A 14097-nucleotide genomic window follows, 5' to 3' on the forward strand; every position below is an offset into this window, starting at 1 on the left:
CTTTCGAGCTAGCTCGCTGGCTTGGCATATTTTCACTGCATTTTCCAAATTTAGTTCGGTTTCTCTCAACAGACGTTCCCTGACTTTTTTTATCATGAATACCAAACACAATCTGATCACGAATCATGGATGATTTCAGCTCAGAGAAATTACATGTCTGTGCTTTCAGTTTCAGATCAGTTATAAAGCTATCAAAAGTCTCATTTTGCTGCTGTGTCCTTGAACAGAACATGTATCTTTCATAGGTCTCATTCTTTTTGGGAGAGCAATGTGCATCAAATTTTTTTAGCACATCTTCTAATTTTTCTCTGTTCTCCTCTGGATTAAATACAAATGTATTAAATACCTCTATCGCCTGTGGGCCTGCAACCGTAAGCAGCAACGCTATCTTCCTTGCATCTGGCTTTGTACCGAATCCGATGGCTGCAATGTAGAGTTCGAATTGTTGTTTAAGAGTCTGCCAATTGTAGTCGATATTTCCTGTGAGTTTCAAACGCTCTGGTGGCTTCAAATTCTCCATGTCGCTTTTCACAATTTTCAGCAGATCTTCACCCCACTCCTGGTACATAGAAACATAGAGATAGGAACAGGAGTAGGCCATTCGGCCCTTCGAGCCTGCTCCGCCATTCAATGAGATCATGGCTGATCTTCATCTGAGATCTTAGCTGATCTTACCAGTTCAGTACCCCGTCCCCGCCTTTTCTCCGTAACCCTTAATCCCCTTAGCCTTCAGAAATATATCCAATTCTCTCTTGAAAATATTTATTGAATTAGCCTTCACAGCCCTCTGTGGCAGGGAATTCCACAGGCTCACCACTCTTTGAGTGAAGAAATTCTTCCTCATCTCTGTTTTAAATGATTTGCCCGCTATTTTTAGACTGTGGCCCCTGGTTCTGTGCTCCCCTGCCATTGGAAACATTCTCTCTGAATTCAGCCTGTCCAGGCCTGCCATAATTTTATATGTTTCGATGAGATCCCCTCTCAATCTTCTAAACTCCAGTGAGTACAAGCCCAAACTATTCAATCTCTCCTCGTAGGTCATTCCCGCCATTCCAGGTATCAGCCTGGTGAATCGCCGCTGCACTCTTTCCATGGCAAGAACATCCTTCCGCAGATGGGGCGACCAAAACTGTACCATCTTATGTTCATTAATAAATAGACATTCTTATTATGAACACAGCTAGCTTTTGCTAGACACTTTTATTGAGCACATGTGGACTAGGTACAGTATCTGTAGAGGCCTCCATCTTGACTGCTGCCTTGTGGGTAGCCTAGTGCCTCATGGGTAGTGTAGTCTTAATATACATACAGCTATATACAGCTCTATGGCTCCACCTAGTGTCCACTATAGAATGACATGTTATTGATCATTACAGAATGTTGGCCCTTATTGCAAGGGGGATGGAGTATAAAAGTAGGGAAGTCTTGCTACAACTGTACAGTGTGCTGGTGAGACCACACTTGGAGTACTGCGTACAGTTTTAGTCACCTTATTTAAGGAGGGATATGACATGAATCTTGTCATTCATGGGAAATGACTTATGAAATAATACTGGGCGGCCTGCTGGTGGCACTGTCCAGGGAGAGTATAAATACTCAGGCATGGGGCCAGTTTGCTCAGGAAATTCTTTAACAGGAACTAGTGAAGGACACAACTAGATCTCCATGTTGAAAAACAGTTGATTAAAGCCTTGTTTAATACTCTGACCAAGTGCCTAGTAGTTTTCTTACGTCAGGATATACTTGCATTGGAGGCAGTTCAGAGAAGGTTCACTAGGCTGATTCCTGAGAATGAAAGGGTTGTCTTATGAGGAAAGGTTGAGCAGGTTGGGCCTATACTCATTGGAGTTTAAAAGAATGAGAGGTGATCTTATTGAAACATATAAGATTCTGAGGGGGATTGACAAGGTAGATGCGGAGAGGATGTTTCCCCTCGTGGGGGAATCTAGAACTAGGGGGCATAGTTTCAGGATAAGGGGTCGCCCATTTAAGACGGAGATGAGGAGGAATTTCTTCTCTGAGGGTCATGAATCTTGGGAATTCTCTACCTCAGAGAGCTGTGGAGGCAGAGTCAGTGAATATATTCAAGGTGGAGAGACAGATATTTTAGCTACAGGGGAGTCAAAGGTTATGGGGAAAAGGCAGGGAAGTTGAGTTGAGACCAAGATCAGATCAGCCATGATCTTATTGAATGGTGGAGCTGACTCAAGGGGCCGAATGGCCTACTCCTGCTCCTGTTTCTTATATTCTTATAGGAGAATAAACAAATGGCCTCCCCTGAGGCTTCTATCAATGCTGCTCTTGAATAGCTAGAAGGACATAATGACACAGTTTTAAAGAGTGTGCAGGGACAGAGGGACCTGGGAGTTAATGGGCATAGGTCCCTGAAGGTGGCTGGACATAGTGAGAGAGTGGTTAACAAAGCATATATGATCTTGGGCTTCATAAATAGAGGTATTGAGAACAAAAGTAGAGAAGTTATGCCGAACCTTTATAAAGCGCTGGTTAGGCCACAACTGGAATATTGCGTCCAGTTCTGGTCACCACACTTTAGGAAGGATGTGAAGGCCCTTGAGAGGGTGCAGAGGAGATTTACCAGAATGGTTCCGGGGTTGGGGTATCTTAGCTACAAGGACAGGTTGGAGAAGCTGGATTTGTTTTCATTAGAGCAAAGGAGGTTGAGGGGTGATTTGATAGAGGTGTACAAGATTATGATGGGTTTGGATAGGCTAGACGGGGAAAGGCTGTTCCCACTAGTTGATGGTACAAGGACTAGGGGACACAGATTTAAGGTTTTGGGCAAGAGATACAGGGGGATGTAAGGAAAAACTTTTTTACGCAGTGAGTGGTGAGGACCTGGAACTCGCTGCCGACAGAAGTGGTGGAAGCGGAGACACTCAATGTTTTCAAGGGGAGACTGGATAGGCACTTGAGGGAAATAAACTTGCAGGGCTACGGGGATAGAGAGGGGGAATGGGACTGACTGGATTGCTCTACAAAGAGCTGGCATGGACTCGATGGGCCGAATATCCTCCTTCTGTGCCGTTATGACTCTATGGGCAGGATTTTCATTGGGCCGTGAAGGCGGGATTGGAGGCGCGAGGGGGGTTAAAATCCCGAAATCGGGGAGCACGAACCCAACCCGCCTCCATGCCGGTTTCAAAGGAGGCGGGTACCCGACCCGCACTGGGACCCGCCTCCCCGAGGCGGGAAGGGGATTAGTGCCAATTAACTGCCTGTTAACAGGTAGTTAACAGGCAGTTTTTAGCCTAATCCCTATTTTCATTGGTGAAATGTGGGACTCCCGATGGCTCCAAACCACACCAAGTTAGCGAGGCAGGCCGTCGAGCTGAAGGGCTTGGAGGGGTCAAGATGTCTGGTGTTCAGGTGAGTGATGGGTGCATGAGTGAAGAGGTAAGTGTGTTTGGTGTGTGTAAAGTGTTTAAATAAGTTTTACTTACCTTTACAGCCTTCCTTCCTTCAGGTCTCGGGAGTCCCTCATCTCACCGGCACAGAAAGCAGAATGGCCACAATCTGTCAAAAGTTCCGGCATTCAGCTTTCTGTTCCGGGGAGATCTCTAAATCATCCTGAGAGGAAGGAATTAACCTGGAGTACAGATTGTCAGTATTTGACAGCTTCAAACAGCTGTGAAACACTGATATTTCATCTGTCAAAAGGTCTTGTCGGATGAAATATCAATCTGTGACGTCACCTGTTGCCGGGTGGCCCTTAATTGGCCTGCTGAGCCCGCTGGGCGGGCTGAACAAGGTCAATCAAGTCAAAATCGCGTGGGTTGGCTAGAACTCGATGGAGGCGGGACTACAACCCCGAAAGTTGTAGTCCCGCCTCCTCAATGAAAATCCAGCTCTATGGCCTAGAAATTGGGTTGGGGCGCAAAAGTCGCCTGAGCGCAGGATTTAGCGCAGCGATCGGAGTAATTCCGACCACCAGAAATTCAGTTTCAGTGCCCCTCGAGGGACACGGGGCGAGGCTCAAGGCGCTCCACGTCCCTCTTAGGGCGCTGAAACTGATTATCGCAGCGCAACGTGCCACAGCGCCACACGCTGCGGCACGGCACACTGTGGTACTGCAGGCCTTCCTCCCACTGTTAAGGGGGAGGTGCCTGCAACAGCGCGATCCCCGCTCGCGAGTGCCGGCAAATGAGCCCGGCACCAAGGAGAAGTGCCGGGCTCTCGGGAAACAGCCGGCAATGCCGTGGGGGTTAGGAGGCCGGGGACGGAGGTGCTGGCAGGCTGCCGCCGAAAAAGCGGCCGCCCCGCACCTCCACCTTAACTTGCGCCGCTGCCGGCACAGTAAGGCCCCGTGAACCGGGCGCGGGTAGCGAGTGGCGCAACTGCGGCGTTCGCTACCAAATATCGCGAACGGGGCATGAATGGGGCGCTGCGCACACCGATGACGTCATCGGTGGCGGCGCAGCGCAAAAGCCTAACGCCACCATTAGCGCCCCTACTGAATATCGCGGGAGACGCAGCCAGTGGCGCTACAGCCACTGACTGCCTCTTTAGGCACTAACAGGTGGCGCTGCTCAACCAATTTCTCCCCCTATGACTTATGCAAGAATGATCCAATGATACCTCTGTCTCTGTTTTGGGAAGCACCTGGTCTCGGCTTAGTAACCCCCTTTATGCTGCCATGCCTGAGATTGATAACTCAGCTGTCTGGTGAGCTGCTGACAGTAATCTGTGTCCCATTACTCTACACTGCTGTGCACTAAAGCTGGTTTTCATATAATGTTCTTTTCGAATACAACTTGGTTTGCCATTAATTCAACAATAAACTGATATATCAGCTTCAAAACTTTTGAAGCTTTTGAAAAAGAATGGGATAGAAATTACGTAGCGTCCCGTTTCTGGTGATAACTTTTCAGGGAGCACAAAAGTGTCGCCGGGTGAAAAAGATTTGCTGCTGCCAGGAACTTCGCTTTAGTGCTCCAAGAGGGAAATGGAGCGCTAAAGGGAGTGAGAGGGGCGGTATTGGCAGAGTGCTGATCAATGTTCGGGGCAGCGTTGCCGTCTTTACAGGCTGCTTCCCTCCCGTAAAGGGAAGGGCCAAGGCTGCGTTGAATGAATCTTCAGGCTGTGTCTGTTGGGCGACTGCACCTCTGTGTAACGCACATAGCAGCCCCAAGCACTCTAAGAGAGTGCAGAGCTGAGCAATCGCAGGGGCAAAAGAAAGCAGGAGGCATCAGAATGGGGACATAAATAAATTTTGCCCTATCTGACCACCACTGCCTTTAAATAGCACCCCCATGCGGCCAGCTGAGGGGACAACACCTCCTGCTGCTGCCATTGTTGACGCCCGGCGATGCTGCAGGGGACGGGAGCGAATGTCATTTCCGGGGCGCTGCACACATGATGACGTCACGATCTTCAGTGCACGAGAGTGAGGCGGTAAGTCTTAGCGCCAACGCAAATCCGCCAGCGAAGTTCGTGGGCATCGGTGAATTCACCGCACCTGGTCGGTAACCCCTTAGCGCCCCGTTACCAGCCCCTGCAGGCGCTAACGGGAGGCACGAACCTGGGGAATTTCTCCCCCTTTTTCTCCAATTTGATTGTATTAGGATACCTTTTACGTGGGTACTTTTCTTTTACAAAATTAGGAATTGATACATTAAAATTTACTGCAGATAGTTTGGATATATGCCAGTCACCCAAGAATTTAACAAAATATTAATAAAATATCTTTATTAATTTGTTTATTGTGGTCTTTACTTGCAAGCTCCAAAGATGCATAAAGCTAAATGTGAGGTGAAGCACCCAGCAAGGCCACTTGTGAATAAAAAGCAATCACCAGCTCGTCGTGAATGGAAACCGTTAGCAGTGGTCAACAGGCCAAATATCAAGGTGTGGTATATAGAATATGCCTGTACTGAGGTAAAACTTACTCAGCTAATGAGTGCATGAATTATCAGAAGCTACCGTCAGGCAAACTGTGTGGAACGGAGGTGGTGTAGTGGAATTACCTAGAGGAATTTCCTCAGTACATCTGCTGCTCAAAATCCAGAACTGGCTTTTGCTGGTTTCACACAGACTGGTCTTCTTTGAGTTTTCTCTTTTCCCCCTCTAAGTCTCCACTGAGTATTAACTAATGTTCTGTGTCAGCTTAACTCCGTTGGTAGCTCTCTTGCCTCTGGGTCAGAAAGTTGTGGATACAAGCTGCTGCTCCAGGTTTTGAGCACATAAACTGAGCTGATACTCCAGTGCAGTGCTGATGGAGGTCTCTGCTGTCAGAGCTGTCGTCCTTTGGATAAGATGTTAAACCAAGGACCTCACTGTCTATTCTGATGATTTAAAGAAAAAAAAGAAATTGCATTTATATACCGTCTTTCACAATCTCAGGGATGTCCCAAAGCATTTTACAGCCAATGAAGTACTTTTGAAATGTTAGGTGGATGTTAAAGATCCGTGCCACTTTTTGAAGAAGAGCAGGAAGTTCTCCCATTGGCCTGGCTAATATTCCAGCATAACCTGTTTGAGATTGAAGTTAGACAAAAATTATTTGCTGCCATTGAGAAACTCAACTCAATTTATTTTATTTCAGATATACATAAATTCTGAATGTAGGATACAAATATTGATAAAAATAAAATCCCTAAAACAGTTTTCATATTTATAAACTATTTTCTTCAGCAATTTAACCATCTATCAGCTGCAAAGCCAGCCTCTCCCAAGATCGAAGGACGATATGGACACTATCATGGTTATCTAGATTACATGGAGAGGAGACCAAATGACCACATATCTCCACCTACTCATCATTACAACTACCTAATTGAAGATTACAGACAGAGAGTGAATCATGATCCAATCCAGTGGTACACATCTGTATTCTGTTCTGAAGCAAACGTTTCTTATGCAGTTTTTATGTTTTAGAAGCCAACTAAGTACATTCGTCCATTAGTAACTGTTTCCATCATCATTTTCAGCAGATTCCTAACCATTGAATGAGCAGTTGACCAATGTTTTCTCAAAACAACTGGACCTGCTCCACTGATAAGTGATAGGGAGAAGCCTGCCTTGGAACTAACCCTTAGAATGCAACCAAACGTGTCCCTCACAGTTTTATTTCCCTGCCTTTGGGAAATCAGTAACTCTGTGAGTGGAGGATGGTGGGCAAGAAGCTGTACTATACCATTCAGTGAAGTTGTGACCTGGTACTTTGGCATCTACTATATATAATATTAACTTCTTAGATGGATATTTGTAAAGTGAAATAATGTACATTTTGTAACAAAATAGGTGTTTCACACTTTCATTTGGTTAATCATGAAATGAAAATAATGCTATTTTATTGAGGGCAGAGGAGGCAATTAACAAAATGAAAACCAGCACTGGAAAACCTTAGCAAACATCACTGGATTATGTTTGTTTCAGGCCATATGCAGTGCATGAAGAATACATTCAGAGAAAACTGGAAGCACAACAGTATAAAATAAAAGCAGAAAAACAGTTGGTAAGTGGCTGCATTGAAAATTTGATCACACTGGAGTTGTTTTGTTTATGCTTCTTAAAGAAAAGGATTTTTATCATCCGGATTTGTTGTATTCCACAGGGAATACGTCCGCGTTCATCAGACCCTTATGAATATCAAATCCAGAATCCGGATGTGCAGGCTAGACAAGGTGCTGAGCAGCAAGCTAAGAAAAAAGGAGCAAAAGATGAGGTAAATCATTTGAGATGTTAAAAGTTGTTCACTCTAGCTAATGAGAGAGTAGCACACAGAGGATGTACAAGGAAGTGAGTTTACTTCATAAGTGGGGTAGGTTTCATGGCTCGGTTGTACTCAACTCTAAGGGAAAACGGTAGGCTTATAGATGTACTGACCGAAGTATTACAATTCAAGCTACTTCCCAATACTCTTTATTCATGCTGTCCACAAAAATGAGCTACCAAGCGGGTAGTCCACACCAAAATGACTTACGGTGCAACATTTCTTGGAACTTGAGCCACAGGCCTAATTATACAATGAACCATTATAGCATTGTGGAATGTACTGAAAATTAAACTAAAGTTTAATCTAAGATTAAAAAGCTTTACTTGAGAAATGATCCTTCGAGAGCCCTATTAGTCCTTGGCATGTACAGCGGCGTAGTGAAATATAAAACTGGAGAGGACCAGGCAGCCTGGTCATATATAATATATATCTCTTTTCATTGATGTCCAAGCTGGTATAATGGAATATAAAAAGTATTCTTCACAATTACTTGAAGCTGTCATACTTCAAATTAAATTTTGTAGTGACAGATCAGAGACAAGATTTGATGTAATTAGGCTCAGGTCATAGACAGAGGTGTGTGTTTCACTTGGCCTACTGGCTCTCAAGCTTAGGAAAGAGAGAGCCATGGATTCCCCCTTTTAAACATTTTAATGCATAGGTCAAGCTCAAAATTCATATAAAAAGACAAACTATTGAATCTCTTATGAATTGAAATTGGGCAGTCCTAGAATTCCTCACACCGCACACTGGGCTTTTTTTCTCTATTACCATTTTGAGGCTAGAGCTGCTAGCAGTAGATCGAAGACCAGTCAGAGGAAGCTCTTATCCTCACCACAGCATCTCCACTGTGCATGGTAATGTAGTCCCGTCCTGAGTGAAACTGGAATCCAGTCATAATGTTGTGCATTTCAAAGGGTCAAAATCATTTTCCTTTATTTAAATTTTCCTAGGAGGGCAAAATGAATTATACTGCAGTGGGTTTACCAGGCCCTGCCCACACAATCTGAAACTCTAGCCGTGTGTCAGTGGCATGTTCTTTTACAACTAACATAGAAAAAATGTAGTTTTAAAACATTGACTTTTTATTTCTTAGGAATATTGCCAGCAACTGAAGGAAATAAGGCAGCAGTATCAGTATGAGGTAAAAGAAATTAAAGGAAAAATGGAAGTAAAGGAGGTAAGCATACAGAAATGGAACTGCTTGAACAGGTGCAACATTGATTCGGTACTTTGTAAATATTATAGGGATCACAGTCAATTACAGAACACTGGCTCAATGACATAAAGTTGAAATACCAATGTACAGTGCTACAGAGTATTGAGACACAGGTTGATGCCTGTGAAACCTATCAATCATTGATTCTAATTACAATAATTTTGCTACCTGGCTTTACACCTGGTCAAGCTTCAGGCACGGATTGTTGAACAGCTCTATTTAATTTGGTATAATTATTGAGGCACTCTCAGACTGCATTCTAGTTTTACATTTTCACCTCTAACAGCAGATGATTATTCTCTCCAAAGTCAGGAACAAAATAAAAAGTATAAAGGAATTGATTTCTGATTACACCTCTGTGAACTGCTTTGGGATGTTTTTCTATGATAAAGGTGCTGTATAAATGCAAGTTGTTGTTACTTTCAATTTAAAAATTACATTATCTTCGTGGAATCATTTTATTTTAAAGATAATAATAATTGGAGGTTTAATTAAAGAACCATTCCAAGAATATAGAGGAAAATAAGCAGGAAACTGGTCCATTTGTTTTACGGGACTGGTCTGCAAAGAGTTAAAAAACGTAAACATGTTTCACATGCAGAAGCGGCTGTGCATGGGGTCAATGCTGACTTCACTAGCACAGTGGGAGTGGGATCGTGTGCCCGACAGGCCGCAAAGAATTAGATGAACTTTGATCACTCCTGCAACATTTTTGGCACTGTTGAAACTTATTTTCCCCACACAGAGTTGATATATGGAACAGACTACAATAAAGCATTCAGGGCTGAGTTAATCTACTGCTTCAAAGAGGAACTCGGCAAACATCTGGTTGGGAATGGGATTGGAAATTATTGGGGGGAGTGTGATTAAATAATGCAGCAATGATTCTTTGCCGCTGCATCTGGAAAATGGGGGACTAATGCTGTCTTTGGAGGACAGCAGGCCCGGAGAGATGATCATAAAATGAATGAGTTTAGCTTAATTACCTCTGGAGATGCATAACTTCCCTTTTAGAAGATTAAATGGGTAGGGGTAGAGTTCATAATAAAGTGTAGGGTCCATATTGTAAATAATGCATCGGGTGGGTATGTTAAGCCAAATGGTTTTTCTCATTCTATGTTTTCTTGTGTTCATTTTAACCCTAAACTGCTTTCTCTATGTACCATTTTAGGATTTTGCTCTCTTGTTTATGCATTAATTTTCTCCTACATTCATGGTCTCCCTCACCATATACTAATGCTGCTGTGAAACAGAACCACGCTAAGAATTCTTGGGACCCTTGGCACCAGGAACATTCGGAGCCCCGTGCACACCATGCATATCCCCGCCCCCTCAACACCCCTGCACAACGCCCCCCCCCCCCCCCCGAGCTATTAAAACACAAACGTACAGTAAAATGCATGAAGAAATATGTCCATGGAATGTTTACACACTGCAATAATAATAAACAAAATCATATTGCAATATACTACGCTGAAATGGAACTGCTGCAGTTTTTCTGCATTACAGTGAGCTTTACCGAGGGCTCCATATGTGGCTGGGGGCCCCGGGCAAAGGTTCTGTAGGCCCATACGTTAATCTGCCCCTGCTCTGCAACTAACCACTAATGGATGTGCAAGAAAGACCACAGTATGACTCTCCCTATTTTTCCTGCCACTCTGTGAATCAGGAAATTAGTGTATGAGAATTGCAGAGACAAATCCATCGCTCATCACTCTGTGATGTAGATGGCTGTAACTTGCTCTGCTACTGTGCTGTTGTTGTAACCACACTTTTTTATAATTTCTGTGAAAATGAAACTGATAAACATAATGGCTTTGTTCCACTTTTGTGTGCGTGTGATCTAGGATCATCCATGTATATCAGCTGAGACTTATCACATTGATCGAGAGAAACCAGCAGAAGAAGTGACTGAGCTCCAGGAACCCAGCAGAGCGAAAGATCCTGTTCAGGTACCACAGCTTACTATTGGAAATGATACAACTACCATAGCTGGAGGAATACTATTATTATTTTTTATTCATTGTTTAAGTGATGAGATAAAAATGTATGCATTAACTGAACTTTTACAAATAATCAATTGGTTGGTGTGCTGTGGTATTAGATTTTTGTATTTAAATATTTATTTTTCAATAATTCTTAATTCTCTGTAAAGCCCAGGTCTATTCAAGACTTGACTATCATTCTCATATCCGTGAGGCTTTTGTAGCATCTCTCATGCAAGATACACAGAAAGATTTCCTTGGTGTACTGAGCATGCAAGTGACCAGCTTCTAGATATCTGTTAATGCTGCTCTAAATCAACCACCAGGAGGTACAACTTTCCCCCCAGGTTTGCTCCTTCTCCGATACCAAAGTGCCTGATCTCTGCTTAGGACATGTCAACATCAATATGACTGAGACTGGGAAGTCAATGAGTGGAGGCAACTAGATATGTGTATCACACCACACTGACCGATCACGTCTTGCATTACCACCTGCATATCGCTTTTTACTGCAGTAACTTATTGTAAAGATGAATATTTGAAGGTCTATAATTTTTCTTTTAAAAGTCCCAGTGTCCATTTTTAATGTATGCTAATTTTCAGGACAAGATTGTCATATGATTCACTGTTATCATCTGCAAAGTAATTTTTTTAAAATATATTAATTCATGGGATTTGGGCGTCGCTGGCATGGCCAACATTTATTGCCCATCCCTAGTTTCCCTTGAAGGTGGTGGTGAGCCATCTTCTTGAACCGCTGCAGTCCGTGTGGTGAAGGTACTCCCACATTGTTGTTAGGTAGGGGAGTTCCAGGATTTTGACCCTGTGACGATGAAGGAATAGCGATACTAATCCAAGTCAGGATGGTGTGTGACTTGGAGGGGAACTTGGAGATAGTGGTGTTCCCATGTGCCTGCTGGCCATGTCCTTCTAGGTGGTAGAGCTTGCAGGTTTAAAAAAACTGCCCAACAAGTAAAATATAAAAATATTGCACTGTTTATAAAGCCATCTTCCTCCCAAAACTGACAAATTCCAGGAAACAGTAAAATATGCATCAAGAATAGAGCTAAATCCAGATCATAATTCAGATGCAGAAAATTAGCACATTAACACCATCAGGCATTACGAGCAATTTTCTTCTGGGCCATTACAGTGAAAATACAAACATCTTAGCACATTTAAATAGATTATATATCACAATATTCTGTAGCAATATGAAAGATTTGACAATGTAATACTACTGATGCACGAACCTCCATGTTGAAACCTTTTTTGACTTCAATTTTTTTTACATTCCATAGGTCATTGAGGAAGATCTGAAACAAATAAGATTTCATCACCGAATGGAAAGGGAAGCACTAGAGCACAAACACAAAGTAAAGGTAAAGGCGATTCCTCCCAGATTATAGCCACCATTATCAACAAACATAGTAACATACAGAAATGTTTTGCATTACAAACTACATAAAAGAATAATTGTGAGGAGCTGTGGGATACAGCTAATACCTTGTGACCCATCTGACCTAATAATTCATGTGACAAACTACAGAGTGAGTTATGATCATGATATAGACCCCGATCACAGGGCCTTCCATCATGCATCTATTTACAAAATACATTAAGATACAAATAACTAAATGTAGATGTGAATTTCAAAATTTATTAAATTATTTTAAATTTTTTTGTAGTTTTTATGCATATTCCAAGAAAAAAGTAGCCTACCAAAAAGTAAGGTGAGGCTGAGGTACATTGGGGCAGATTATGGAGAAAGTATGGGCCAGAGCAGCCAAATAAAAGCTTGTGACATTTGGGACAGGTACTGTTAAATGGCTGTGGAATGTAGAGGGCTTGATAAATGTCTTGAGAGATAGTGGGGAGGATGAATTATGAGGAATGGATAGGATTGATTTTAAGGTATTGAATGTTTTGGAAGAAGGTGTCTGGAATGTAGAAGATGGTGATGATGGGAGCACTCAAAAGCATCCCTTGTGTGCTTGTTATATTAAGAGTTCTAGCATGAATGAATGAGGGAGATGCAATAAAGTTTACATCACTCACACTTAATCCAGCTATCAGACTTCTCTGAAACTGGTTTATAAGAGTTTAATTTTTTAAAATTTATAGACAAAGCAAGATATACCTATGTCCTGTTCCACCCCTGTTCCCACCATTTCACACTGATACAGTGAATAGGGGCATCAAGCTATTGTAGTACTGTACTTCAATCAGATTCTTCAATAATCTGACTCATAGGTTTTCAAACTGAGGTCTGTGGACCCTAGGAGTTCTACGAGGTTATTACTGTAAACCGAGCACAGTGTCTCAAGAATTCTGTATTTTATACTTTTTCTGTATCTTTGACTTACTAACACATATCTGTTACTGTATATTAGTTTTTTTTAAAACTGGCACTGTCTTTTAGATATTAGAACAGGAGTCATAGGGCAAGATTTTCATTGGGCCGTGGAGGCGGGATTGAAGGCGTGTGGGGGGTTAAAATCTCGAAATCGGGGGGCACGAACCCATCCCGCCCCCAACCCGCCTTCATGCCAGTTTCAAAGGAGGCGGATACCTGACCTGTGCTGGGAGCCGCCTCCCCGAGGCGGGAAGGGGATTAGTGCCAATTAACTGCCTGTTAACAGGTAGTTAACAAGCAGTTTTTAGCCTAGTCCCTATTTTTATTGCTGAAGTGTGGGATTCCCGACGGCTCAAAACCACGCCAAGTTAGCGAGGCGAGCCGTCGGGCTGAAGGACTTGGAGGGTTCGAGATGTCCGGTGTTCAGGTGAGTGATGGGTGCATGAGTGCAGAGGTAAGTGTGTTTGGTGTGTGTAAAGTGTTTAAAGAAGTTTTACTTACCTTTACAGCCTTCCTTCCTTCAGGTCTCGGGAATCCCTCATCTCACCGGCACAGAAAGCAGAATGGCCGCGAGCTGTCAAAAGTTGCAGCATTCAGCTTTCTGTTCTGCAGAGATCTCTAAATCAACCTGACAGGAAGGAATTAACTTGGAGTACAAATTGTCAGTGTTTGACAGCTTCAACCAGCTGTCAAACACTGGTATTTCATCTGTCAAAAGCTCTTGACAGATGAAATGTCAATTTGTGACGTCACCTGTTGCCGGGTGGCCCTTAATTGGCCTGCTGAGCCCACTGGGCGGGCT

The 14097-nt window shown here is 43.2% G+C and overlaps 1 protein-coding gene across 1 annotated transcript in view; it reads left to right on the forward strand.

Moving 5' to 3' along the window:
• The window catches only part of nek5 (NIMA related kinase 5), a 98572-nt gene that overhangs the window by 52087 nt on the left and 32388 nt on the right, over positions 1-14097 (forward strand). The window contains exons 11-17 of the mRNA XM_085999435.1: positions 5741-5865; positions 6652-6836; positions 7396-7474; positions 7574-7684; positions 8832-8915; positions 10802-10906; positions 12241-12321. Coding sequence (XP_085855561.1) covers positions 5741-5865; positions 6652-6836; positions 7396-7474; positions 7574-7684; positions 8832-8915; positions 10802-10906; positions 12241-12321 — 770 coding nt within the window. The remainder of the gene's footprint in view (positions 1-5740; positions 5866-6651; positions 6837-7395; positions 7475-7573; positions 7685-8831; positions 8916-10801; positions 10907-12240; positions 12322-14097) is intronic.

This window comes from Somniosus microcephalus, chromosome 10 (assembly GCF_052327205.1).
Source record: "Somniosus microcephalus isolate GS21.2 chromosome 10, FLI_Smic_1.0, whole genome shotgun sequence".
In the NCBI taxonomy this organism is placed as follows: domain Eukaryota; kingdom Metazoa; phylum Chordata; class Chondrichthyes; order Squaliformes; family Somniosidae; genus Somniosus; species Somniosus microcephalus.